Raw genomic sequence first — 27743 nt, forward strand, 5'->3', positions numbered from 1 at the left:
GAGCCTTCCTCCGAGGCGGGGGCCGCCCGCCGCGACGCCATGTAAGCGCTGGGCTCCGTGGGAGGGAGGAGGGCGGTGACGGCCTCCCGCCCCCGTGAGGGCCGGCGGCGGTGCGTGAGGAGAGGTCTTCCCCCGGGCGGGAGGTGGAGAGAGGCGAGGGTTGCGGGCCCGCCATGTTTTACCTCACAAGACGGCGGGCAGGGCCGGAGCGGGGCTTTCCTCTCTCACAGAGGCGCCTCCGCCGTAGAGGGAGAGGAGCCGCAGGCTCGCAGGGGGTGCTGACCCCGCTTAGCTGGGTGGGAAATCCCACGGGCGGGTGGTTTCTTCCTATTAAAAAAATGCTTGCAGAAACACGAGGCGCATACAGCGAGGAAGTGTCCTGGGCTGGGTGAAAACGCCTTTTGCCCCTTTTTATCTTACGTCCTTTAAAGGCTTTTTAGTGGTTCTCTCCAAAAACATGTACGTTTAATTTCCTCGTTACTTACGTTGTGTTTTTTAAAAACGGCTTAATCCTCTCTAATTGCATTGGTAGAATGGAGCTACTTTGCTGTTCGCTTTGGTCTCTCTGTTGCTCTTCCCTGGGCATTGCGGCCCTGCAGCAGAGGAGATGATAATGGCTTGACCAGTTCCTTGAAGGTTGATTCATGTGAGACCCCATATCTTCATAGGTGCAACAACCATGTTATGACTATCTATGCACTTGTTAAAACCTGTTAATAGCAAATACTCCAATACGCAGCTGGGGTAAGGTTGGTAAAAGGCCTAAAAGATACTAGAGTCAGCAAAGTTGCTCACCACACAAGTAACTGGGCTTGTGTCTCTGCCTACAGCAGCTATGTACTACTAGAAATACAACTCAGCAAAAGAAACCTTGTGGTTTTCGGCTGGTTCAGAGGCTGGATTGCCCGTACAGAGACCAGAGGAGCTCCAGTGTGGAGGGAGAGCAGGGCAGCAGTACTGCCTGTGGAGCAGCCGGGCCGCTCCTCTCTGTGGCAGGGACCGCCAGGTTGTTGCAGTCTGCTTTGTCCTCCTTCAGTCTTAATTTTTAGCACTGAAATATTTTAACTTTTGAAAAAAAAAAAAACAATTTACTCTACTTAGTCCCTTCCTGCCCTCCTCCTGTATGTGCATGAGTATACAATTGTTTTCTTTTCTTCCCAGGTTCCCAGCATGGGGGTTTCCAGCTGCAGTCCTTGCGACTTTTGCTGGCATTTACTTTTTACCATCTCCCATTGATCCAGAGCCGTTCACGTATGTTCCCCTGCTAGATTTTAAAGTTCAGTAGCATACTTGTGTTTGTTGGGAAATACCTGTGCTTTCAAAACTTCTATACTTTTCATCCTGCAGGAGCATATAGAGCATGTTACTTAAGTTCACATGCAGGAGAAATTGTGTTTCTTGTATAAAACTGGAAAATAGAAAGGCTTTTTTAAACAAGTGAATTTCAAGCAAAGCAATGCTGACCAATGCAGTATTCATGCATACATGTAGAGAGATTGTTACGAGATCTCAGACTAGTGATAGGGAATAAAACTCTCTAGGATGACAGCAATTTTGTGTTTGTATTGATTTCAGAAAAACAAAAATCTCCTAAGAAGTCTGTATTCTTTTTAGCCTGGGCCTGCAAGATCCACAGAATTGTTAATTTAGTTTGAAGTCATAGTTTTAACAAATTCTTTAAAAAAAGAGAATACCTTGTTACTAGTATCTCTGGAATAAAGTCCTATTACTTTCCCTTCAAATAATTTTATAGTCCAATGTTGCCTTGTTTCTTACATCTTATTTATAATTCATTTGGTGCAGTTTTGAAAAGCCACCTCCTGCCTTGGTTGGATCATTACAAGTGAATAAAAAGCTTCAGAGTGGACAAAAAATCTTCACAGGACAACTGAAAGGTCCCGAGTCCTTTACTGTTGATGATGAAGGCAAGTAGATAACTGCCAAATGGGTGAAGTTACACATCTGATACATCTGCTTGGTCAAGTTATTGAAAGAGGAGACTTAAGAAGTTTAAATCCAAAGAAAGAAAAATAGGAATGTTTGCTAAATGATCGCTCCAAAAATATTAAGATAATTACATGTTCTTCCATATCTTTACATTTGTAAACATTTCACTGGAAATATTCCAGAACATTTTGTTGTCTGCTGCTTCCAAGGACATAGCAAATGTCTTACTGCTATATTAAAAAACACAGCACCACAAATTTACAATATATAGAAGTTGTATTAAAATATAATTTTAAAAAGATGTGAAATGGCATATTCTTTAAAAGTAGCATGCAAAACCAGCAGAATACTTTTGTGGGAATTCTTCCAAATGTGAGTTTAAGCTTGGGCTTTTGACATAGGCCTAGTGATAAGCTTGCCTTGTTTTTCTTTCCTGCTTCAGGTCTCCAAAAGCAGCATTCATTTGCTGCTTGAGCTCAATTATTGAGTTCAACATGCTCTTACTTCAAAAGCTGTTATTGAACACAGAGCCGGAGAGGGAGGCAAATGAAGTTTTTTTAAAATTTGCATAGTTATCAGAAACATATTTTTAGAGCAGCTTGGAATATAAAAGAACTTTTCACTGTAATATAAAACCTCTTACCTGTCCACATAATTCATCTTGGTTGTCTGGCAGCTGTGAGGTGGCAAAATGGTAGGTGCAGGAACCTTACAGGTGGTGGGAAGCAGAGAGCTGAAGCGGTAACAAGTAGTACGTTTTGCATCTTCCCAACAACTCTCTTACCCAGCACGTGCACAAGGTAGGGACTGCAATGAAAGTTCAAGCCAAATAGAGGAGAGACACTGGGATATGTTTAGGACACAGGTTTAGTGCTGTGGACTCGGGACTTACCTGTTTTGGAGGAATTATTTTCCTCTTGATGTGTAAGTGGATAAAATAGATTCCTGCAGCAGCTGGTACAGAGAAGTAGGCAACTCCCAGTCCAGAGCAGTTTGAGCCAGGCAGTTCAGACACCCTCCCTTACTGCGGGTGCTAGTTTTATGGTTTTTTTCAAGGAAACATCGAATAGCCCAGGACATGTTTGTCTGAAAGATACCATCCTGTGTTCTGTGCTACAGATGTGAGAGGCAATCACCTGCAACGTTCTTGTTTGCCATTGTGCAAGCTGAAATTAGAAGTGTTTTCAGTCGTAGAAGCATAGGCCTGGAAGGGACCTAGCTCAACACCTCGCACTGAGGCACCCGTTCCTAGCAAATGTCTTCGCAAAGCTGTTTCCTTCCTGCTTTCCTCAAAGGTGCTATTCTAAATTGTCTGTTTATCGCACTTTTTGTTCTCCACCTCTTCCCCTGCAACTTTCAGAAAGGGCAGTGTTCATAACAGGAGTTTTGCAGAGTATATTTTCAATATGAGGACTAATCCTGAAAATGCTCTGTGTTGCCAAATCCAACCTCTCTCATGATGCTCTATAAAATACTGTTCTGCTTCTGTTTTTCTTGAGTGTGTTAATTTCACCACGGATCTTCCCTGAATTTAAGGATGTTTTAGGAGACTGAATTCAGTCAGTTGAAATCATACAATGTGACCAAGGTTGTAGTAAGCATTGTGGTGATGTTGCCTGATTTAGGTAAATGCTGTTTTCCATATGAGTAAGACAGGATATTAGGGTAACTAGAGTAGTTCTGTTTTGCCTTCACTTTACTACAAATACCCATGAGAGAAGTCTAGTGCAAAACCAACTTGCACTAGCTGTATAAATCTAAATATAGCATCATAGCCTAGTGCATAGCATGACAGAAAATAGCATCACAAGTCTAAGATTTCTCTCTTCAAATACAGAATCTGGTATGGGATCAGAAATTTCAGCTGTTTCCAACATGCCTTGGGAGGCATTAGAATGCCAGTATATTTTATGACAGCAAAGCTCAGCCTCTGTTTTTTTCCCAGGCAAAGTTGTTGTATTGAACAGTGGCTCTGAAGTTCTCCCTTCGGATAAACAGGTGCTTTCTGTAGGCCAGTAATCCTAGGGAATTCTTTTAATCTAGATCTGACAGCTGATACTTTGAGAACCTGTCCTATCTGCTCACAACATTTTTCCATAGATGTGAGTGAGCAGATGCTAGACATTTTTATATCTGTTTATCTGCTCTGGTGTAAGTGCTCATTAGACAAAGTCAGAATCTGTGGGTTTTAGTAATACTGGCAGAGAAAGGTAGCATAACTTTTATGGAGTATCTTTTAACACCTGTCGCCAAGTGACAGTGTACAGTTTTAAATGTAAACAAGGCTAGGGTGAAAATGCAGGTTGCACGTAAAGAAAATAATATCTACTTTAGTTCAATCTATGTAAATAGAAGACAAATCAGAGGAATATTTCCAGTCGACAGACTTTACACTAAAAGTGTGTTTTGTTGAACAGTAAGTCTAGGGTCGGTCATGTGCATTGTACTATTTCAGAGCCTGGGCTAGTCAAAAGGTAGGAGGATGCTATTTTTCGAAGGTGGGGCTTAATCACTGTTAGTGTATTTCCTTTGATACTCTGCACAGAAGTTTTTCGAGTTACAATACAATGTCAAAAGCTTTGAAGACTTCCTGTGAGGTTTTTGCCTTGTTAATTTAAACACTTTAAAAGCAGAGGAGAAAGCAACTGCTAAGCAGGTATCCAGTAAAAAAGTTGCTTACTCCTTTAATGCAAACTTACACATTTTTGGTATTATTCTGGTGGTTTGAAACCAAAGCAAAACATCACAGCTTAAAGACAAAAACCACACTTGGTTTTTTTGCTTAGGATTTTAATGTCTTAGGAGAAGGGTTACTTTCGTGTTTTGGATCAGTCATTGTAATGTTTTCCTTTCGTCTACTGAACATTTTAGCTAGCTGATAAGGTGGCAGAACCCTCAGGACAAAAAGGTAGATTGTGTGAGCTCTGCTAATGCTTTCACTGATTTTCACTGACAGTATGAGAATATCACTGTGAATCTTTAGTCCCGTCCTTAATGCCTTTGTTTGCTGCTAACCCAGAGGAGTCTTAAGATAGCCTTTAATGTATTACATTTATTTAAAATAGACATAGGAACAATTCATATTTTTTCTGATTTCCAATTTGTTATTGCTTTCTGCTTTATAAAAATATTTTTAAAGCAAGCTGTATGGTTTCCTGTCTGTTTCGTTGCTTTGTGTGTGCATAGAATATATAAATTAGGAGCAAGAAGGGTGGGCTCACATTAATGAGGAATATCCTTCTTTTATAGTAAGTTTTATTTGCCTCAGCCCCTTTTAAACCAGTCTCCTACTATACCTATTTTAAGGTAATCTCTACACTGGTACTGTGGATGGGAAGCTGTGGATGATCAGTGGTGACCAGCTGCATTTCATTACTCAAATGGGGCAGGATATGCCTGAATGTGGTGAGCGATGGTTTCGATGTAAAAATGACAACAAACTTCTTCGTATAAGTGTCACTGAATGAGAAATTGAAGTGCTATTTTAGCTACTGTTAACGTTTTCTGATTCTTTTATGCAAATTTGTAAGATAAGCCTACTGCTGTCATGTAGTTTTTCCTAATGTAGGCAGGACTAAGGTGTCATGGCACGCTTCTCTAGCCCTTGAGACTGACTTGGATAGACTTGCCATGGATTGCCATTTAAATAAAGAACAACATTTCATAGAAGTCCTTCTATACAAAGCTTTTCCAGGGTGGTCTAAAGGCACAATTTATCCAATTATTTTCCTGCCTCGAGGTCGAAATGTATTTTAGAAACATTTCAAATCTTACAAAGGAATCAGAATAGCGTGTCCTGGTACCATCACCAGTAACTGGGCTGCAAGGTTGCATTTTCTTTCCTTACTTGTAAAGGAGGAAGAGAAACACTGAAACGTTTACGTTTTTATCCTATTGCTTTTTGATGAATCAAGCAGGCCTGAAAGGCCATTAAAATAGTTGACTGATTGGCTTTAGCCTGGCTTCCTAAAAACGTGACAGTTACGCAGGTGCTTTCCGTGTCCCCAGAGTCCCTGTGCTATGGGCTAGTCTTGACTGAATTTGAAAGAATTCTCAAAGATTACTGAACTTTTTTGAGTCTTATGTAAATAATTGACCAGGTGGAAGTTAAGAAACCAGAAATGAGACCAAAATGATTGTTCCATTCAGAGTGAGACCGGAACTCAACTGCTAACTTATTGACAGCTGTCAAACAGTCAGTCAGCTTGTGTTACTGATGTGTTACAGCTCTAGTGACTTGTAATGTATGCTGACTCTTGCTTACGGGAGTACTGGGGGAAAATATGTATTTCGGAGTAGAGGGCATTAGGTCACAAAACTGTAGGGTGTCAAGCCTTACTAATTTCAGTGCTCTCACGAAAATTACTCACTATAAAAATACTAAATGTGGTAGATCTGGTTTTTGTAGTTTTACCTGAGGATTACTTATAGGATTCTCATGTGACCTGTGGAGCTTGGGCCCCACAGCTGAAGGGAAGTAGTTAGATAAATCTTTCCTAAAAGCATTTTTTCCTCCCATCTTTTACATGGGGGAATATAAATTAAACAGCAGCTGATCCATTTTGTTAACTGATTTAGTAATCCTACCAGTTCTTCAGTCATCTTTAAAGTTGTCTGCAAAATCAGAGAAGAGCTGAATTTCTCTGAAGGTTGGGAGCATTTTTTTTTCTTAAGTAACAAGGAACAGAGACGACTAGATTGACATACTGTCACTTCCTTTGCAAGTTACTTTTAGAGACAGTTTAAGGAAGCTTTTAAAGATTTGGTTTATTCAAGGATGATAGCTTAGTGCTTTTCAGCCTTTGTATTTCGGGGTCTTCGTCTTGTACAACCTCTTGGTCTTATACTTCTTCTGATTTGTATCTCAGGAACTCCAGACTATGAACCAATATGTGGGCGGCCCCACGGAGTCCGAATGGATCAGGATGGTAACTTGATTGTGGTGGATTCTTATTTAGGCCTGTACAAAGTCAACCCAAGGACAGGAGAGAAAACCCTCCTGCTATCGAGTGAAAAAGGTGATACTACAGTTAGTGGGGAAGTAGACTGAGCTTGGCTTTGGTCCTCATGCTTATATATAAATTGGAAGAGCAAGGCATTTAAATCAGTTGAGATCAGGACTAGTGAGCATGGGGACTGAGACTGACTGAAAGCCCATTGGCTTTGTATTTTTAAGATCTGTTTAAAAAATAGAAGAAAACACAAGCAATGATGATGTTTGTCAGAGGCTTTTGGCTTGGTATGTGTCACACGGGGCTGCAACCTGAACGTATTTCCCTGCAAATGACTAACTTGGAGTTGGATTTTTTTAGCTTGGGACAACTTAAGGATAGCATTAACTATGAGATTTGGAATTGAAATGTCTGAAATTTTAAGCTTGTGTGAATCTGAATCCTTGTGAACACTCGGTGGTTTTGTATTTATTTTAATTAGTAGTCATTTTTATTAACTAGGTGTGGATGGACTTCCTTTCAAATTTCTAAATGGATTAGAAATATCAAAGAAAAATTTGATTTATTTTACGGATTCAAGTAGCAAATGGGAAAGACGACATCACAAATACGAGGTGAGATGAGGCAATTTGTTGCCATTTGTTCAGGCAGCTGAAGTGTTAATTTTTGTGCTGGCAGCACTGTGTGCCACGCTGCAGAAGAGGCAAGCTTTTGCTGGTGCTTGTGTGTTTTAGCCAAGCATGCTATGAATGCAGCGTGTTCAAGCCCCGAGGCAAAGGATGGGCTGTGCTCTTCTGTAGCTGCCCTTCCGGAAAAGAAAAAACCTCCCGGTATGACTGCCCAAAGAAATTGTCATGTGATTCATGCTTGCAAAAAAACAGACTGTAGTGTTAGTTTCTCTCTGGTATCTGCCTACAAGCATGCTCTTCTTATACTGCAGTAAATGCAGGGTAGCAAATGGCAGGGGTACTTGTAGGTAGGTATCTTTTCTGTGTAGTCATAGCCTTTGAGTACAACTTTATCTAGAACAAACTGTTCGTAAAGCTGAAATTCAGTGAGGTCACGGACATAAAGTTTATGCTGAGTCTCATCTTTGCTACCAGAATTGTGGATAAAATTAAGCAAGGAGAAAAAAATCACATGAAGGGAAGTACATTTAACTTCAGGGGTGGGAATCAAGAACCAAGTTCTTAAAGGAAAAAATAGAATAGTTGAAATATGTGTCGCTGGCTGTTTCTTAGAGCTGTCAGAATTAGTGTTTGGTAGTACATCATCTTTGCCGTTTAGTATTTCAGACTTGACAAGGGTTTGCCAGTACTAATGACAAGCATAAAGGCAGTTTCCTCTTCACAGGGCTTATGTTTATATAATTCAAAGCTGCCCTGCAGATTTTTAGCAGAAGAAACTTATTCAAATTCTTTCATACCAGAAGCAAAATATCAGCTGTTTACTTGCTTTAGCAAAACACTTGTGAATGCTTTCCGGTTTGATTTGGAGAAGTAATTGTTCACAGAAGCCCGATAGGCCTGAATGTTTTGCTAAAGCAGGAACTGCAGAATAACATATTTTGAACTCTGGGCCTTACAACCTCCACGTTCCTCTGTTTGCAAGAATGCTGTGATCAGCCTGGGAAATGACATGAACAGAATCCTTTGTTCCTTTAGTGGTGTGAGCTTACTGTTTTTATAAATACGCCACGTGCCATTCTGTAAAGTCTGCTTTTATCTAATTTATGTCCGTACAACTTATGAATATTTTCTGTTCTAATTGAAACCAGGTATTTTGATAGCCTAGTTTTTCATTAGATGTATTGATTAAGGTAATCGAAACGAACCATCTTGGTCGCCTTTTGGCCTATGACCCTGTAACAAGAACAGGAAGAACGGTGCTCGGTGGCTTGTACATGGCAAACGGGATTGCGCTGTCTCCCTATGAAGATTACATATTAATAGCAGAAACCAGCATATGCAGAATCATACGGTATGTTAAACATCATTCTCCTCCTAAATATAAACTACTACATGTTAGTTGATATTACATGTTTTAAATCAATTTGTAGACATGATTTTCATGTTCTTATTTTTCTGTTTTTCCTTTTCTAAAAATGTAAACTGAAGCTGTGCAGTTAACAGGGTTGCTGTTGGAAACTTAAGTCTAAATTACTTTTTTCTATTGCAAGAGTCACAGGCTTTAGTTAATTCTAGGCTGAGATTAACAGTTGCTCTTTCCACTGCCAAATGTTTTTTATACCTATTTACCGCTATATTGGGCCCTAATTCTCTCAGACTCAATTACAATTATCCCGATGACTCCATTATTACAGTTACGACAGACCTGAGAGGACAAGTGTCAGTCACTATGTGATTATGATGATTAGCATAACACCCCATTTTTCCCATTTTAAAGGGAGTCAGTGTTTTAACAGGCTTTTTATTTCATGGAAGTCCTAAAGCCAAATTTAATATTAGTTTTCATTTAACAGGCATATTTTATATGAATATTTTTTTTTAATAGAAGGGGGTGGGGGGTACTGTTTACGTTACATGTAGAAAGACGAGCTTTTTTGACCAATCATTGTTACTCAGTCTTAGTCCCTCTTTGCATTTACCACTTCCTGCAGAGTCCTTTTCACTATTTTGAAAAATTCCTTGCATGAATCAAAATGATGGACCTTCTCTGCTGTTAAGCTTGCTGTATTTTGCAGCAGCCACTACAACTCATATATAAAATTCCCTTTTTGCAGCTATTGGCTGAGTGGACCTAATGCAGGAAAAAAAGAAGTTTTTGTGGACAACCTGCCTGGGTATCCAGACAACATCAGGTTATCAAACACGGGCTTATACAGAGTTGGAATATCCACTACTCGCCTTCCTGGTTTCTTTTCTCCTTTTCTGGATGCTTTAGGACCGTATCCGTTCCTGAAGAGATTTATTGCAAAGGTAACTTTGACACTGTGTAGTATTAACAATTGGTGTCACGGAAATGTTAACTTTTCAAGTATGACAGTACTTGTTGTTCTTTACTAGGAAATGGAAAAGACAACTGCTTCATCTTTACCCACGAGCATCCCAGCACATACTAACTTTGATTTTTCTGGAACATTTAGGGATTGGTTTCTTTCTTACATATTAAAACACAGCAGTTTTACTGTTGCAATACTGAGAACCCATTTATAAAGCAGAAAAATCAGTATTGACAAAAGTAATTCAGAGTTGCAAGCTCTCAGCCCATTGATTTATAGCACCATGACTTTGTCATGGCAGGTGAACCCTTTACACAACATACGAGGATTTTGCTAGAGGAATCAAACCCTGCAAACTCATTTTTGCCAAGCAAGAGTCATGGAGCTGGTTATGAGTAACCATGCTACTTTTTCTAGGAACCATGCTCCCTTTTCTCCAGAATTTGCACAGGAAGAAAGTGGGTGATTCAGTTGTGTTCCATCAAGTCCCTCTTATTCCTGTTTTTAGAAAATGGGCGGCTTGTGGCAGCTGGAATAAGTTCAAAGAGGATCCACACCTTCTTGAGCAAGCAGGCACTGACTGTACTTTAAGATTAGTGAGCGATTACTGGCCTGCCAGCTTTAGACACAGTCCAGTGGATATTATCAAAAGATTAAGTAACAGCTGAATCTGACCTGAGCAACATCTGGAAAGCAATATATTAGCATTGCCATTTCTGCCTCGTCATACAGGTTCCCTGCCTCCTGACTGAACTGTTAACACTGTGTATTTCTTTTTCTAAAACAGGTGACTCCTTTATCATTCTACAGCGTTTTTCTTCACAAACATGGCTTGTTCTTAGAAATTAACGACAAAGGAGACATTGTGGCGAGCTTCCATGACCCTGACGGCAGCGTCACTTGGGCTGTCAGTGATGTCTTTGAGCATGATGGGAAGGTGTACCTAGGTAATACAGAGCTGCCTTTTCTTGTGGTGCTACAGTAAACGTTACAGTTTTCATAAGCTCATAAAGCATCAAAAGAAAAATAGCAGCGTTGTTTCAAGCAGCTGTTAAATGTTTTTCTCTACTTAATGGAAGACTGCTACATCACTGAAGAAGTGAAACTGATACCACATGGTTAAGCAGAAATGAAAACGCAATGCAGAAATACTTGTTTTAGAAGCTTGTGAAAGCCTCAGACTTAGATAGGTTAAAGGTACCAGATCACCTTGCTCTATAGTTCAGAAAATAGTTATGTATATATTTTTAAACAGTTGCACAGAATCATCCAAGGAATTCAACTCTGTAACAGGGATTGAGGTGAGTAGCACATATCTCACTGTTGCTCACAGTTCCCATTTTGGAAAAAGCCTTTATTCTTCCTCTTTCCCAAAGGCAGAACATATACTGCTTTTAATTATGAACAGCAGTTTCTCCATTGTCTTTTTTGTTAAAGTTTTCCGTCTATTCAACTACATCAGTTTCCAAGGAAATATGAGCAAGTACAGCTTGCCTTTGAATTTGTTCTCTCGCCTCAGTGTTTCTCCCTGGTACAAAGCAGTCACGTGTCATCTCGTGTACTGATGCCATAGGTAAGGTTCCCTGCGACCACAGAAAAGTTCACCAGTGGCCACTGTTAGGCAGCAGGGTAGCAAGCAGAGAGCAGGCTTATAAATTAGGAATGCCATCTTTGGAAATGTGACACAGCTTGATCCTTTGGAAAGGTTTAACTGAAGTTCAACAACAGAAAGATAGGAAGTTTGACAGGCAGTTTATTTTTTCTTTCCCAAAAGTGCAGCAGTGAACAGGGTCCTCTGGAAGGGCACTTTCTAAACAAACGTTCAAAACAGCAGAAGTTAAGTATGCTCACAACATGCTACAGCAAAGTATGCTCACATACAGAGAGAGAGAGTAATACAAACAAATTTCATTTTAATTGAATCACAATAAATGACAGCTGTTTCATTCTGAAGAAATATTGTATTCCGCTTGTAGAATCAGTCTTAAATTTAACTTGATTGAAAAGGTATTATACCTGCTTTGGGTGTGTGTTTGCATTTATGTGTCTCTGTTACACCTTTACTCCTCAAAATGAAAAAGCCCAGTTTACTACTGGGCTGATGCTGGGTAAGCATGTACTAGCTGTATTTACTTATACTGAAGTGATGGTACTGCATGGTTTTTGGTTTAGGATAATGTAATAAAGTTATTAACTGTATGTCTCCCTGTATAGTATCTACTTTACCAGATCAGATAGGTAAAATTCACAGTTCTGCTTTTGATAATAATGATTTAAAAAAAAAAAATCACATTTTACCTAAACCCCACTCTATACCAGTAAGGCCCTTTCATTTAGCCTTTAGTAACAAGGTACAGATACAGCCAGGGTCAAATAGCACATGAAATGGAATATCCAGGAAGACCATTTAGTTTTTAAAATCACTTAGTTGGGAATTAGATCTGGATGAGAGTCAAAGTTCCTTCATAGTATTCTTTTAATCAGCAAGGATAAGAATTAATACTGTTCATTCAAGGTTGTAAAGATACTCAGAATTAACTGCTTCAGGGAAACAGACACCAGGCAAGTGACAAGCAGCTCCTCTAAACGCAACGAAAGGCAGGCAGCTCTTGGGTCCAGTTCTTCCTACAGCCTCGTGCTTTTGCTGAACAGTTCTTCAGTCTTTATCAAAAAGTGGGAGTGAAGCAGGTATTTTCCTGAACCGCTCCTCTCTTTTTGGTTAAGTAAGGACTGACTAATTTCATTGTGAATTTCAATTTAATGCAACATTTACTACCTATGACAGATTTCAGGTACAGTGTGGTTCTCTGAGAGGGAGTATGTTAAGTTATTGAGCCTAGTTACAAAATGCGTTTTAGGTGTGTGCAGATAGCAAGAGTGTTCACAGTTGGGTAAAACTCTTGGTCACACATACTGAATAATCTTTATCAGTTCTGCCAACTTTCATGTTAGTTATTAGGCAAAAAGTCAGTCATTCAAAAGATAATTTCCTTGCTATGGCTTAAGATCACTTTAAGAAAAGATAGTGTTAAAGTTACACATCTGTACCTATAACAAAGTTTTTTGTTTCTGTTAAGAAGCATCATAACAGACATACTTGCACTGAAACTTAACTCAAGTAGAAACTTGACATACAACCCAGATTTGATGAAACTGTTGAGGGTTTAATGCGCAGCAATGTATTTCACTCTAGCCTCCACACAGCTACCAAAATAAAGTTTAAACAAAGAACAAGTCTAACTTGCTAGAATTATCTGAGCAAAACACTACATAAACAAACTCTAGGTTTAGCTCAGTGTGCAAGAAAATGCTTGAGAGCATGAAAACAACTTTGGTTTTGTTTTTAAAGACGAAATGGAGTCTGAAGGGTAGTGATAGGCAATACTAAGGCTTGAGAAACAAAGAACAGGATAAAGCTACAGTTGCAGTGGAGGAAAAAAAAAGTCCTGAGTGTTTGAAAGCATGCAAGTAGTCTGAGTATCCAAAAACTTCTGCATTTTACAGACGCTCCAGCTGAAAAGTTACCTTTCAAGCAATTTTTTGTCTCCAAATATTTGGTCACTCTAGAGATTTGAAACAATGAGTTAGATTTGAGACAAAAGCTCTACAAAATCTAACCTGCAGACCATCACAGAAGTTTGCAGCTACGTGAAGGACAACTTCTGTGCTTCAGAATTAAAAGGAAAGAAAGTTCAACTTATTATTGTAGCATTGCTTGTATCCAGTTCATGGATCTGTGCACCAGGGTATGCACCTTCACAGCTTTGAAAGAGGAATACTTTGTTGCCTGCTTAATGATTACTTAGTAGAAGGTTTTATGTGACAGAAGTTGAAATCATCCTGCTCTCCTTCGGGTAAAAGATCTGAAATAACTAAAAACTAAATAGTTGTGCCACAGTTTGTTTGACAAGGGAAAGATTATCTTGCTTGATAACACAGTTGATTTGCTCACAAGCAACATGAACTTGTCTTGCAAAAGAGACACAATTCAGTGTTTCTAGACAGTGTTTTGCCCATGAATCTATACAGAAGTTATATGCTGACACAGGCTCGGGTGTTTTTCAAGATTTAGAAAGAGACTCAAGTTTGGGTGCAAGCGATGGCTGCATTTCAGATAAGCCTAATCAGAAGGTTGAAAAGACAACATCACCCTTCCAAAGGAAAACCAAGTGATAATGTACCGCAGTCAGACAGCTGACGTCAGTCCTTTGGTGTGAAGGCCACTCACTGCAGGTTCTGAGTAGTTATGTCTCAACCAAAAAGCAACACTCTATGAAGCACTTAAACTGCCTAAAATAGCCCTCTTAGCCTAATTTCTAGTGAGCAACGATTTATTGGTTTTTGGCTAGTTTGCTCTCAAAATAATTTACCTTCAAGAATCTAATCAACACAAGATGTTAGACAATTCAAGACATTTGGAGGTTAGACTCAGATCAACTCTACTGTGGTGCCCTGGGGTTTTTTTTTGTGGTTTTGTGGGTTTGGTTTTTTTTTTTTTAGTATTACTTCTGTTCATGTATTAAAACAGACTTAAGAGTTAGTTCAAAACACAGGCACACTTATTTGAGCACTTGTTAGTCTCAACATTCTCTTAACTCACTAGAAAGCCTATATCAAACCCTAAGAGTTTTGTCAGTAGTACATAGTAACCCACTCCAGCGTTTCAAACTAGAAGGAGGTTGAAATTACATTCTTGTCTGCAAGCTACCAAAGCCATCCTACAAAATTCATTGGTCTCATTTGAAGTGGTCTCGTTGAAAGAGAATATTTAGCATATGGATTTTGATTCTGCACAAGACACTCGCTAGTCAGATCCTACAGTTTTGACTAATGCCTTCCTACGCTATTTTGGGCTAGTCTGCTATTGTCATTAACAGCTTTGAGCTCCATACAGGAAACCTATAATTAAACACAGCTTTTAGGGAAGTCTATGACACTGAACATGGGTGAGCATTACTGTGCAATAGCACCTGCCTATCTAACCCGACTCGAATATGCGTTTATTGATTTTTTAGAACAAAAGAAGCTGTTCAGATTCATAGGCATAGGTTCACCTCTGTGCCTGTGATATGAAAAGGTACTTGAAAGACAAAGGTGGTAATCAACTATCTGAGCAAGACAGATTAGCTGTGTCTAACGATTTAGAGTTAGAGTTCAGCTGTAAAATATACATATTGCACAAGGCAACCAGCCAAAGACGAGGGTTTTTTCTTCCACGCAGGGTTTGAGTAGCCCATTAAAAGTCTTCCAGCTGCAATCAACGGGAGTTACGGAGACAGACCTGCTGCAGCCACCGGAGAAACTGCTCAGCGGGAGCCGATTGCGAGAGGCCCTTCAATGCCTTACAAGGACTGTGCAGAAAACCTCCGAGCCCGAACACCGTGATTGCTGAACATGAGCCGTGGGTCAAACCTGTACCTGTAGAAAGGAGCGGAGTCTGCGTGAGCCACAGTGAGCCCGCAGCGACCAACGCTTCTAGAATAGCTCTGGTACAAGGCTCCACGTGTAGTTGCTTTCTTGACAGTATGCGGTAGGGACAATCTCTCTACGTTTTACAACAGATGACTTACAACGACATGCAACTAAGGAGCTGATAGTCTCCAAAGAAATAAATACTAGCTACAACATACCAGCAGCATATTGGCATGTATAACATTAAGCATTCAGGAGATGCATTCTAACAGAGAGCTTTGCTGCCTCAAATTACAAACTTGTGTAGCACAGCTGTAAGGACATTTTAAATAGTGCTTAAAAAAGCTTCGGCCCAAGCGATTACTGACTGAATTTTGAGGTAAAAAGTGCTATTTACTTACAACAGCTGACTAAGACAGCTTAGGGCCTGCAGGAAACATTCTTCGCTAACAGCATCTCCAGGAACAATCATAGCAAGTATTTGGGAAATCCCTGCCTACGGAAACCTGCAGAGCTTTTCCTTGTTTGCAGGCAAACCTGAGGTCACTTGGCTCTGCCTACTCAGCACGGCTGTAAGCCTCAGCTATTCTAAGTCAACAGTGGCTGACAAGATTAAAGTAGTCGTATTAATACCATCAAGTTATATTTGGTAGGCTAAATTAAAATAGAGATTAAACATGAAAAAAAATAGAAGCACCAAGAAAGCATCTCTATTAAACAACAGTATGTATGCCAGTAATATTATATTCCATCATAAATACCCTCTATCAAAGCTTAATTTTAAAAAACCTATAGTTACATTTAAAAGTATTATAACAATTAACTGAACCAGTGTTTACCCGGGATCGAAGACACCTGGTGTACGGCAAGTTGCTCCGGAACAGGACTGCAGCATCATTAATCGATAGTTCATCTTTTCTAGAATTTCTTGATCAATTGTTTTAGCAATGTTATTGATCTGGTGTGGATCTGCAGTCAAGTTATACACTTCCACAAACACCTGTAGATGAGAGTTCCCGCACTGTATTAAGTCCCAAATGCTAATTAACATTTAATCATATTATTTGGGAAGAACACTATGACAGCATATAGTCTCAAATGTTATTCTCAGCTACACTGCAACATCCCCAGCCATAAGCCATATTTAGCCATGTGGTTACGCAGTGAGAGACAGGACAGTGTGTAGGTAAAGCTAAAGCGTTGTGTTAGTACAGCCTTGTTGGAAAAGTTTTTAATTCCACCTAAAGTACTCATCTGCTACACTGCAGATTTTTTTCTAACACATAAATGGAACCCATCTAATGACTGTAAGACCACAGCAAGAGGCCACAGGCGAAGCTGGCTGTCTTTTCCTTAATGCATCTCAAAATACCCCATTTCCTGACCATCACAGCACCATTATATGCTCATCAGGCACTTCCAGCTCTCAAACTCTGACAGGTGTCTTGACTACACATACGGAATATGCTGAATACAAGTATGCTTTAACCCGAATACAAGAAAGCTTTTTTTTTTGTGCACACACACCTTGAGAAGGTTTTTTGTGTGCTTTGAGACGGTTTGTCTGGAGGATTTTAGGGCAGAGTTGTTTTTTGGTACATTAAATCTCTAAACCATCCTGTGGGACAAATACTAGTCCAACATATCAAGAATTCTGCTGCGGTTTTGTCTGTGCTAGATAGAGGAGGAGGCATGACAGCAGCCGATGTTGATTAAATCTGGCTGGGTTGTGTCTAACTCAGATAAAGATGCATCCAGACAGACTTTGGTTGCAAGCTCGCTTGGAAGGTTCACTGCAAGGTTTTAAAAGCCACATAGCTGCATCTTCCTCAATACTGTTAGTCTTAATTTAGCTGACCCAGGTAAGCTGAGTGACCCAGAAATACCACAGCCATACCTTCTTACTGGGGAAAAAAAAAATGTGTGACATGAAATGTATTATCAGATCAAGTCTGCAGTCTGCTTTCATGAAGAAAGCTGCAACACTTGTTTAACTTCATCATAGATCATCAGAAAGTGGAAAAATGCAGGGCAGGGTCTGCTAATCAGCATCTTGGCCTCCTATACAGTCTTTCTTGCTATCTGACTGCAAAAACCACCTTGTGGGATTTACTCCCCTGCTTTGAGTTGCTCATTGTAGACTACCAGAAAGTGTTTTGTGTGGTGGCATGAGAACTGGGGATACCTGCTGTTTATGCATTTATTGCACACCTGCCAACAATGCAGTTTATTAGATTTGTGACCCGGTTCCCTCACACCCAGTAGGGCTCTGTGGAGCACTGTGTGCAAATGGGCACAAGGAAAGATCAGCCCTGTAAGACACCGAGTTTTGCCCATACAGCGGGTGCTCCGCTTGCGAGATTTGAACAGCTTCTGAAGCGGGGACATTATGTCCCTTATAAACAAACAACTTAAGATAAGGTTAGAGACCTTTCCCACAGTTGTAACTTAAATACTTGTTTTGCCAGGCAAACAAGCGAGCTACAGAAGAGAAATGATCAGCCTGGAATTTCAGTTCTTCCCAAGGAGAAGAGTTGCAGCTGAACATAAGAACAGCAGAGGTACAGCGTAACAGAAGGTATTTGTTGTACAGAAGACTCTGTCACATGGCATTAGGGTAGGACAGAGAACTGAACCCAGCCCCAGCACAGCTCCCCACGAGGCTGTTAGGGGATACCAGAAGGCAATAATCATAGTTGAGGCTATTGTCCCTTCCTCGCTCCCCTCCCACCCCCTTTTTTTTCTTCCCAGAACCCACCAGAGTTTTGGTCAAACATTCTCACCAGCAGATAAATACTTCACTGTTTGTCCTGCAAGCAATGCTAGTCTGCTTTTCAGAGTACTTTATGGAAACCTCGAGGACAGATAGAGTGCAGACAGTTGCTAGCACAGTTGCGAACAGTTAACATCTGCTGCTCAGACAGAGACTTACCTCCCGGTCATCAAATTCACAGTACTGCAGATCCCAGGAAGTGGACAGCGTCCTTACACAAGCATATGTGTTGTTATAGGAATCTTCACAGACGCAGTCTGGGAAGCAGTGCTGTGAAGTGAGCAGTGAACAAAAACTTCAGAGCAGGAGAAGAAAAAAAAAAAAAAGAAAAGAAGAAAAAAAAGAACTAACAATCCTTTTCCTAGAGTCTATACCAGGCTCAAGCCGACTGCAGTTAACTGATGAACACCAGGACCATAGTCTAACACATGCTAGTCTCCACTGGGGATTTTAAGCAAAAACTCAGCTCTTCTAAATTTGAGAAAGCGTTGTTAATGAACTCACCATGATCCAGGGCATTTTGTCTGGGAAGCAAATGTACAGACACTGAAGAGAACAGCACAACACATACCACTAAAGACAGCACCAATGGGATGCTCTACTTAAAGCAACTCATCTTTGATTCAGGAAGTAGCTAGTGACTTAAATAATAGTTACATATAAGAATTGTGCAATGAGGTCACTGGAGGTTTAGAAAGAACACGATGTCACTGCTACCCACTGTGCCAAGCCCATACCTTCCTGCATATTTCTCCAACCCTGATGCCCTATAGATTCCCACTGAAAGGGTGACAGTGTTCTGTATGGTCACATGGACACATCAGCTCTGCATGGCTGCACATCGCCCCCCGACTCTTAAACGCCACACAGGACCTACAGAGCGAGCTCCTACTTACCAAGACACTGTGTGCTTACTTATAGAACCAGTTAGTCCACACAGCGAACAGGTTTGATTCAGCAGCTATTTTCTAATATTAACAAATCTGGTCCTGCTTACTGTGACACCAGGTCCTAGGCCAGGACAGGTAGGATCACTGCCGTTGTATCCTTCTCCTTGGTACTCCACCAAGAAGTCCGATCGCCACGTCACGTTTTTGTCTCCTCTCTAGGACAAGAAGTTAACATGACTCAGTATTTACTGCACTGTGAAACAGAAGAAATTCTCCATGCCTGGTGTAACACTAACACCGCTCACAAGGCACTTTGAGTCGTGGTCCCTAGTTTAAGTCAGTCTTAAAATAATATTCAGCCTTAGGTTAGAATGATAAATGTTCTAAGAGAGGATTCTTTCTGAGAGGTTAGAAAGATAAACAGCTTTAAGAAGCAACTAAGTTTTAAGCTGCTCTATTTGTAGCTGCATTTTAAAAGACAGAGGGAGAAGGAGGTTTAAAGTTAATATACAGCACCATCACCGGCATATACAGCAAAGCAAGGAGTTTCAGAGTTTTGATTCCATCAGAGTTTAAACTAGATGCCTTTTACCTGCTTCTGTCTAAAGAACAGCTTAAGGTTTGGATACAAGGTTTTAAAAGCAAAGCACTGTTTTAAATCTGGATCATCTCCTACGTTTCCAAGTAAGCTGCCTTCAATTTATAGACTAAATTTAATTAAAACTAAAAGGATCAACTGCAAGCAGCTTTATTTAAATAGGCTTCTGCTCACTTATTGGAAAGGTCAGGTTTACTTTATAAAACCACACGTATTTTTCCAGAGTTTAGGAGGAAACACTGGTTCTCCTGAAAACTGAGGCAAACCAAAGATTTAAGTAAGAGCACTCTGTTTTTCTCCAGTGTCTATACTGAGAAATCCTAAGGAAAAGGGAAGGAAGGATGCAAAGTGGAAACAACATACAGCCTTCAAAAAAGGAATTACTACAGGTGGCAAGATTAGCCAAAGGATGACACAACTTTCTATTACAAAATGACCACAAAGTTGTAGGGCTAATCAAAATACATCTGCCTTTAAACAGCATGCCTACTTTTTTCACTAAGCTACGAATATCCCACGTGAAAATGCCATCAAGGGAAGAATCCGGGTTATGAGTCAACCTAGTCTATCCGAGGAAGTAGTATTCACCTGGAAGAATAACCCCTGCAAGAATTACTGGTTACTGTCCCTGTCCGTCTACTTACCAACAGCGGCAATAGTGACATCCCGTCCATCTGGGTCTTATTCAGGTCATACCCCGCAATATCCAGGATAGTGGGACCCAAATCAATATTTGCAACAAGCATCTGCAGGGTGAGGAAAACTTACTTCAGAAGACCAGAACCTAACAGATGTAATGAGACTTCTGTATTTTAAGTACATGTAATTTTAGGTACACTTAAGCACTACTTAATTTTATTTTTATAGGCTAATGGACCCTGTAACATTCACAAGCAATGGCAGGGTCTTTGGAAAGCGAGCTTCACACCTCGTTTATTTCTGTAGTCTGCAATTACTTAAATTTACTGATTCAAGCAAGGGCGTGCACAGCTTTTTAGAATTAGGTCTTTGCACTTTCTACCACTCCCATATATTTAATTTCATTGATACATATATATGCAGGAGGATGAATAGCTAAAGCTGATAACTGCGAAACAATATTAAAAGTAAATCCGTCCTCTGATTTCACTTCTTTCTTACCTTGTTTGTCTGATTTGGTTTTATCCCTGGTCCTCGAACTAGCAATGGAACTTTGATATCAAACTCATACAGCTGCCGTTTGTCTATTGGCAAAGAAAACTGGCCTATACAATAGAAAATGAAAAAAGTCAAATGGCTTCTTGGTTTACACTTTAAGCGTCATGTTACATAATTTCCAGCAACCAATTTTTTAAGAAGTCAGAAGAGGTTCTTAACCTGAACTACATTAAGGAAGTGGAGGATAGGAACAAACAACGGCAAAGTATGAGCTGTATCTTACAAAGTTTAACCGCTTGGATACTGCATTTTTAGTTGTACAACATGATACAGACAGGTCTTTGGCAGATTTTTACTGGTTAACTCTTTCACGGCAACTCTTCCTACAGAACACAGAGACCCTCCCTCCATTTCTGTCCTAATTTTACGTATACCAGGATACAGTGGTAGAGATGAATGCTAAAATCCGTAACCAAACAAAAACCAACCAAACAATAAAATACCCAAACACCCCACACTGCAACTCCAGGTGGTTTTGCAACTCAAATCAGTACTTCTCACGTCTACAGTCTTCCACAGCTGCAGTTCCCATTTTCTGGGGTGGTCATGAGGGTGAGTGAAGTGTTATGCAATCCCTGGATCTTCTACAAATGGTCAGTAAGGAGTGAAAATTTTACCCGTGTGGAAGCCGTTGTCTGATGTGTAAAAGATGTACGTGTTGTCTAATTCTCCATTCAGCTCCAGTTTCTTCACTAGTTTCTCTATCAGGTCATCTACTGACAGCAGAGTTTGCCACCTATACAGAAAGAAAATAATTCATATTAAAGTATGAAAAGTTCAGAATAATTCTGACTGCAAGTAGGGCATTCGTATGCTGCTTCAAGTCAGTGTATGCACGGTAAGTAGACTATTTTGCTTGTAAATTCTGAAAATAAACTTCATAGATTACTACACTGTACTATTTGAGCTTGCACTTTAAGATAGAAATAGACTGTTTGTCTTCAGTTCTTGTTGATTTTATTCTGTGGTGTCTGAGAAAGACATCAAAATGACGATTACTTCTTATCTGGAGACAGTCAAGACCAACTTTGAAGCAACACAGTGGCAGAGTTATCTCCTGCAAGGTCACTTGTTATTAGTTCTTTATGTCTAGTTTTTAATATTAAAATACAAGACTACCATGAATTTTATTGTCTATCTGGGATCCTTTCTGCTTGAAAGCTACATCAGCTATTTTGTATTACTCATGCAATATCAGGGTCCATTATTCTTGTGTGTCTGAAGCCTTCAACAGCTACGAGTTATTCCTTCCTTTGCCACGGAGTCTGCCATTGAAAAAAGTGGCTGCTGCTGCTAAGTCAGTAACAAGCCTCCACAGACTAGTATCATGCTGAATTAGCGAGAGTTATTCAAATCTAGGATCCTGTTGTCTCCAGGCGTATTTGGTGCATAATTTTACCTTCATGTTTTATAAAGCAAGAGCCTGAAAAAAAACTTGGTTTTCCATCTCCAAAGTGACAAGCAAATACCTGGTAACTGCTCAAAATGGAGTTTGACACTTAACTTTAAGCTAATGGTTCTTTCACAGCCTTTAAAGAAGATATATCTACAGTGTAAACAAACACCTTTCCTTTCTATTAAAAAGAGGGAATGAGCTGTATTTTTCACGTTACTCCCCACATCCACTTTCATAAAAAGGAGCCAAGTACCCGCCTTGGCCAGGCAGGTATTCCCATGTAAAAAGACCACTGGCTGAGAGCCAAGGTTAATAAATCGGATTAGCTGGCAGATAAATCGATCACATTTGATGTACATCATGTAAGAATCTGGAATTCAAGTGAAGTAGAAGGTAAGGTCATTTTTTATGAAAACCTGTTGTGCACTGAAAGAGAAGCAGTAGAAACACCGAGCATGACTGGTCTTTTTATGATAAACGATGGCAGCATTTGGGAGCAAAATATTTCTGAAGTCAATGATAAATTTCTTTGCAAAAAGTAAACCAAAAGTCAGGTCTGCTGAGACAGATGCCAGAGAACTATTACAGGTAATTTGACATCTATTGTCAGACTTCTTGCAACCCTTTAAAAAAAACACCTTTTCTTTTTTTAAAAACAATGAAGTTCTGAGTAGAAATCTTAAGCAACAAAAAAATCTTACCGTTTTCTATAAGCATCATCAAGAAACTGTATTGAAGAGTTAGTCATTGGAGTCTTTGCTTGTCGAATTAACCAGTGCTTGTTCTAAAGAAAAAAGACAAGAAGATTAGCATAGGAGAGAAGTACCAGCTTTTATACCTGTCTTAGACCAATTATAACAGAAATGTTGTTTAGGACAAAACATCCACATGATTCCTGTGAAATAGCCGGCCATGCTATCAAACTCACCTGACTCCAGTTTTCCCTCTTGGTTCATGTAAAATCTAAGTTGCAAGAGTAGAATATATTACAGCTCCGTTATTCTCAGCCCTTGGTGAGAAGAAAATAGCTGTGGAACTTTTCAAAGCAGTTCAGGGAAGAAATTTGTGAAAGGAGCTAGGGAAGGCTCTCCCAGAGATAAAAGTCTGATAGCCTGAGACAGGTCCGATGAAAAAAAAAAAAAGCTGAAGGATTCAGCAACATTGTAAGATTGGACTTGGCTGTCAGCGTGAGGTTCTTTTGGGACTAAGATTGCTGAGCATCCTAACATAGGTAGAGAGGTGGGGAGAAACTCCTGCATCAAAAGCAATTAGGACTACCTAATTTACAGACAGGTGAGGACAAAGATCTATAATGGTGCCACTATCAGATTCTTGGTAGCCTATGAACTCAGGGCCGGAGACTACTGAGGGAAGCAGAAACATTGCCATTTTATCGGGATTTTTTGACTCCAGAACAAGAGCATTTCTTTTGCTGAAGCGTTAATGATTCTTCTAGCCACATCCCCGCCTTTCAGAAACAGTCCCTCCCTCTCCCGCCTCCCCCCCCCCCAAGTAACAGAGATGATCTGATATGAAAAGTGACACTCCCACATCCTGAAGCACCAGCCTGAACTGGGTCAGCTGCTGTACAAACGCACGGAAAGGTCTCTTGTGAACAACCTGAAGGTTAATATTAGCGGGGAGCAGAATAAAGGAGAAAGTCACGTCAATGCAGCTCTACGTTTTTTCATTTAGTAGGTCAGAGACGACCCCCTCATCACCCTCAGCTTGAGCCTGCAGTTACTTGGTCACTCCTCTCTGTAGGGCCTCATGTTTACGCAATTTTGCTCCTGTCACAAGCGAATGACTCTGAACAGGCTCAGGCTTAAGAGACTCACAGTGAAGTGACTCACATCTCCTGCAATTATTCAGTTCTCCTGTTTTCTGTTCTTGTAGACTGAAGGGAAGATTTCTGGCATGGAAACTTAATACCATGTCCAGTTTATTTTAATGCAGTTGTATTCAGATCACTCTTTTATGGCAGTTGTAAAACAATTCTCTGGAGAGACACTAAGTCTATCTCAGCAAGAAAACTCACGGCATAATCCAGACCAAACATCTAGGACTTGTGTTGGTTGAGAGAGGAAAAAGTACTGAAAGACATCACAAACCCCATCCCCAGCTCCGCAGAAGTTCTTCAGAGAACGAGGGAGCTGGCAGCGTCACCTGTGCACCAGCCACCTCTCACAGGAGGGGCGCTCAGGAGCAGCCCTCCATAAGGCACAACCATGCTGGGTAACTCGGGGGGTAAGTCACCTAGCGCAGTACAATCTTCCTCTTCTCTGGGGTATTTTGTTCTTCCTACATTTCTCTAAAGTTTCAGGAACTTCACAGAGCACCTAAACATCTTTGTGGATTTCAATAAACTTCACACTGACTCAGAGTCCCCAAATCAGCTTCCCTGCCAAGTCTCTTTCACCAGTTACATACAGAGCTGTCCACCGATCCTGCTGCCACCCTATGTCCCATTCTCAAAGGAAGTTTAGGAGACCCTGAGACAGCATACCATATCTCGACAGCAGAATCTGAACACAGCTGTGCTCCGATTTTGCAGGAAAAACACTGCATGCAAGAAAAATACTTGACACATATCTTAATCGGCTTCTCTCTGAGAATGGCTTAGATAAACCACTCATCTGGGCTATCAATAGTCCTGCTTGGGATATCGGACAGCAACCTATCACTTGATATAGTTCATAGCTGAGGATCCTAAGCAGAAATTAAAGTGCGCATCACTGGCCAGAGTCTGTTTTTCATGCAGAAATTCTGTCTAGATGGCTCCTTTTAGTACCCCTTGCCCGCATACTGTATAAGGAAGCTAGGCAACGTTAGTTCAGGAATCAAGACTGTACAATGCAAGACTGTCTAGCAAGCATTACAACATCATTGACTTGAGGGTCTGAGCCTACGTACTTTTTTATTGCTATTGTAGGAATTTCTGCCCCAGAAAACAGTGAAGCTCAAAGAAGAGTTAGGCTTCAAGATCACAACGCTGCCAATTGCAGAAATGCACATTGCTAATGATCGTAGCTATTTTGTGTCTAGGAAGAAGGGTAATGCTAGTCTGTTCCTATGGTGAAACCTAGTAAAACTGCTGTATCCACAGATATATCCACAGATATTAACTACCAAACATTAAGTCTGTTATTTTGCTTTATGTTACATAGGCCTATGCAGAGCTTCTGCTCCACATAAGGAACTCTGACACTGTATTTTTTGGCTAGCTGCTGACTTCGCTGGTCAAGTTATTTCTGGCTCACTATTTTAAAAGTATTCAGTTATTACAGTAATGGAGTCTTCAAACAAAGTTAGGGATCCTTTTATGGAGAGAAAAAAACCCAGTCTCATTCCCACTCCCTAGTTCAAAACTGAACAGCTTGGGCTAAAGTATTTGTTACTGCCTGCAGCCCTTCTCGCCCCTTTCATTCATATTTTTATATCACCTTGATAAGCACATGGCCATTTTGCAAGCTACAATCCTCAGCTAAAAACAAGTTTCACCCTGTACTACATGAGTCGCAGTGACCTTAGAAGAGGTATCACTGGGCTCCAGATAGGCATTTAGGCAATGATTAGTCTTAAGATTAGGAGCAAATCTTGAAGTGAACTTCAGTTCTTCAGTTGGAGACTGAACAGTAGTGAGTTCTATATTTTAAACTAGTTGAATTAAAAATACAAAACTTCTGTAAGTTAAATATCTCACCAGATTAACTGTGACTTTCACTTATTGGCAGAGTAAGTAGCAGCAGATTAGTCTGAGCTAGACCATATTTGGCCAAGTTTACTGGCAGTGGAAGGTACTGCCCTGTCTCAAGGATGTCTGCGAGTTTGTAACGTTAGGCTCAGCAATTCTAGTTACAGGTTATTTCAACAAATGAAAGGAAAGTTCTCAAAGCCCTTAGTGACCCTGGGCCTGGCAGTTCATGATCTTATGAAGTCCTCTGGTCAGTCTGATATGCTTGTCATCTCGGGGCAGCTTTGCCACGGGTAACGAACCACCCACCCACAAGAGCAGATGCGCGTGGGAAGACAGGGCTCTTGCCGTTCTTCACCTGAGCCTTCGTGTAGCACACTACCTGTGTGTTCTCCTGAACACAGAGAGCAACGAAAGAACATTTTAAGAGCTTCCGAACAGTCTGGAAATTGGACAAGGAATTAACTTTCTTCCATTTATCAATCATAATTCCATTGCACTGCCTTATCATTATTGCCACTACATTTTTTTATTTAGAAGATATTGGTATGCAAATATCTCAAAGTCACAATAAACATATCTTACCCTGGAAAGGCTGATTAACATAACTAAACAACCAGTAGTCGTGGTATTAGCCTGTTCTTCTCACTGTTTAAACTTCGCATGCAAGTCAGGGTCATTGCCTACTGCTCTCACAAACTAGTAGAATAACCTATGCAGATTCTTGCTAGTTAGCTTACCTTTCCATGAATATTAAAATTGCTGTTTCTTGGTGCACTGACATTCTGAAAGCTCTTCGTGTACTGTGGAGCAGCTGTCCAAGGGGAGTGCGGTGCTGGGGTGGAGATCATCATAAAGAAAGGTTCGAAATTAGATTTATACTCCAAGAAGTCCAATGACATGTTGGCCTGTGAACAGTTTTGTTGGAGAAGAAAAGTCATACCTCCAAAGGAAAACAGCAAGTATTTGAAAAATCCAAACTAGACATTTATAACTTATTTAGAGCTCAGTAGTACTGGGAACATTTGAACTATTTCAGAAAGTTACTGCTTGCTCATCTACAAGTGCCCAGAACAGCAGCTCATGATAAAAAAAATCCCAAGTGTTCATGTTAAACAAATCATTTGTCCCACATCTCTGAATGGCTTTCTACTTCAGACCTTTGCATTTTTTAGACCTGGAAGCTCATCAAAAGTTACCGAGTATCAACAAAATCCACCTAAACTCTGCTTTCATCAAGTAAAATTGGAGCTTTCTTTAACACAGTCCGAGTCTTTCTGAGGCTCTCAGATGCCATCTCCTGCCTGACAGATCCCAGTTTAGCAGTTTCAATTGTCTTCAGAAACAGCAGTAGCTCTGAAAAAGTTTTTCAGCCCCACTGTTTATAGCGTATGCTCATTCTGTAGCAACCTCCTAGTTTCTAAGGGATGCCACATTTCTGCTGGTGAAACTGGAAGCTCTAGTGAAGGAGAGTGCCAAACTCCACTCGCTCACACCACTTCACTGCACTTTCATTTTCGTTTCAGCCCATACACAATTTCAAGTAGCAAGTTAGAAGAGACTGCAAGTTCCATTTTGCCCTTCCCTTGGTCAGCCTTTGAAATGAAAGCTTCAAAAGGTATTACTCACAGATGAATTCTTCACTATTCAAATCTTGCAACATTTTCCTTTCCTGTCTGATTAGTACACCTCATTTTGGAAAGCCTTTTCTTTCTCTAGAAGAAACAATACACTAGGAATTCCCTCCTCTTCCTTCCTCCTAAACTTCTACGTCTAAGCAAGTGGGGCTGGACTTCAGTTATATGACAACAGAGTTAAGGGAGGATAAGAACTCTATGAAGTTCAAAAACCTGGTTCAGAAACCAGTATGATGTAGGTAAACTCATAGAGGTAGTCAACTTAGATTCTGTTAGGAGCTTAAA

General features: G+C 40.3%; 2 protein-coding genes across 2 annotated transcripts in view; one reads left to right on the forward strand and one right to left on the reverse strand.

Annotated features, from left to right (window-relative positions):
- On the forward strand, positions 1 to 12060 carry LOC104011054 (adipocyte plasma membrane-associated protein-like). Its single transcript, XM_087763902.1, has 9 exons — positions 1 to 41; positions 1162 to 1251; positions 1804 to 1925; positions 5254 to 5352; positions 6816 to 6965; positions 7401 to 7513; positions 8719 to 8879; positions 9643 to 9838; positions 10649 to 12060. Coding segments are annotated over exons 1-9 (1131 nt in total). The 5' UTR covers positions 1 to 39; the 3' UTR covers positions 10847 to 12060.
- Positions 11595 to 27743, reverse strand: part of GNS (glucosamine (N-acetyl)-6-sulfatase) — a 21640-nt gene continuing 5491 nt past the window's right edge. Inside the window, exons 6-14 of the mRNA XM_087763901.1 lie at positions 26562 to 26729; positions 22829 to 22911; positions 21349 to 21467; positions 20675 to 20778; positions 20179 to 20280; positions 19044 to 19151; positions 18206 to 18316; positions 16113 to 16273; positions 11595 to 15279 (exon numbers count right to left, since the gene is read on the reverse strand). Of these exons, the coding sequence (XP_087620027.1) occupies positions 15204 to 15279; positions 16113 to 16273; positions 18206 to 18316; positions 19044 to 19151; positions 20179 to 20280; positions 20675 to 20778; positions 21349 to 21467; positions 22829 to 22911; positions 26562 to 26729 (1032 nt within the window). The 3' untranslated portion in view covers positions 11595 to 15203. The remainder of the gene's footprint in view (positions 15280 to 16112; positions 16274 to 18205; positions 18317 to 19043; positions 19152 to 20178; positions 20281 to 20674; positions 20779 to 21348; positions 21468 to 22828; positions 22912 to 26561; positions 26730 to 27743) is intronic.

The sequence above is a fragment of the Nipponia nippon genome, unplaced genomic scaffold (assembly GCF_047370975.1).
Source record: "Nipponia nippon isolate SJK-2023a ecotype South Korea unplaced genomic scaffold, ASM4737097v1 scaffold_3, whole genome shotgun sequence".
Lineage (NCBI taxonomy): Eukaryota > Metazoa > Chordata > Aves > Pelecaniformes > Threskiornithidae > Nipponia > Nipponia nippon.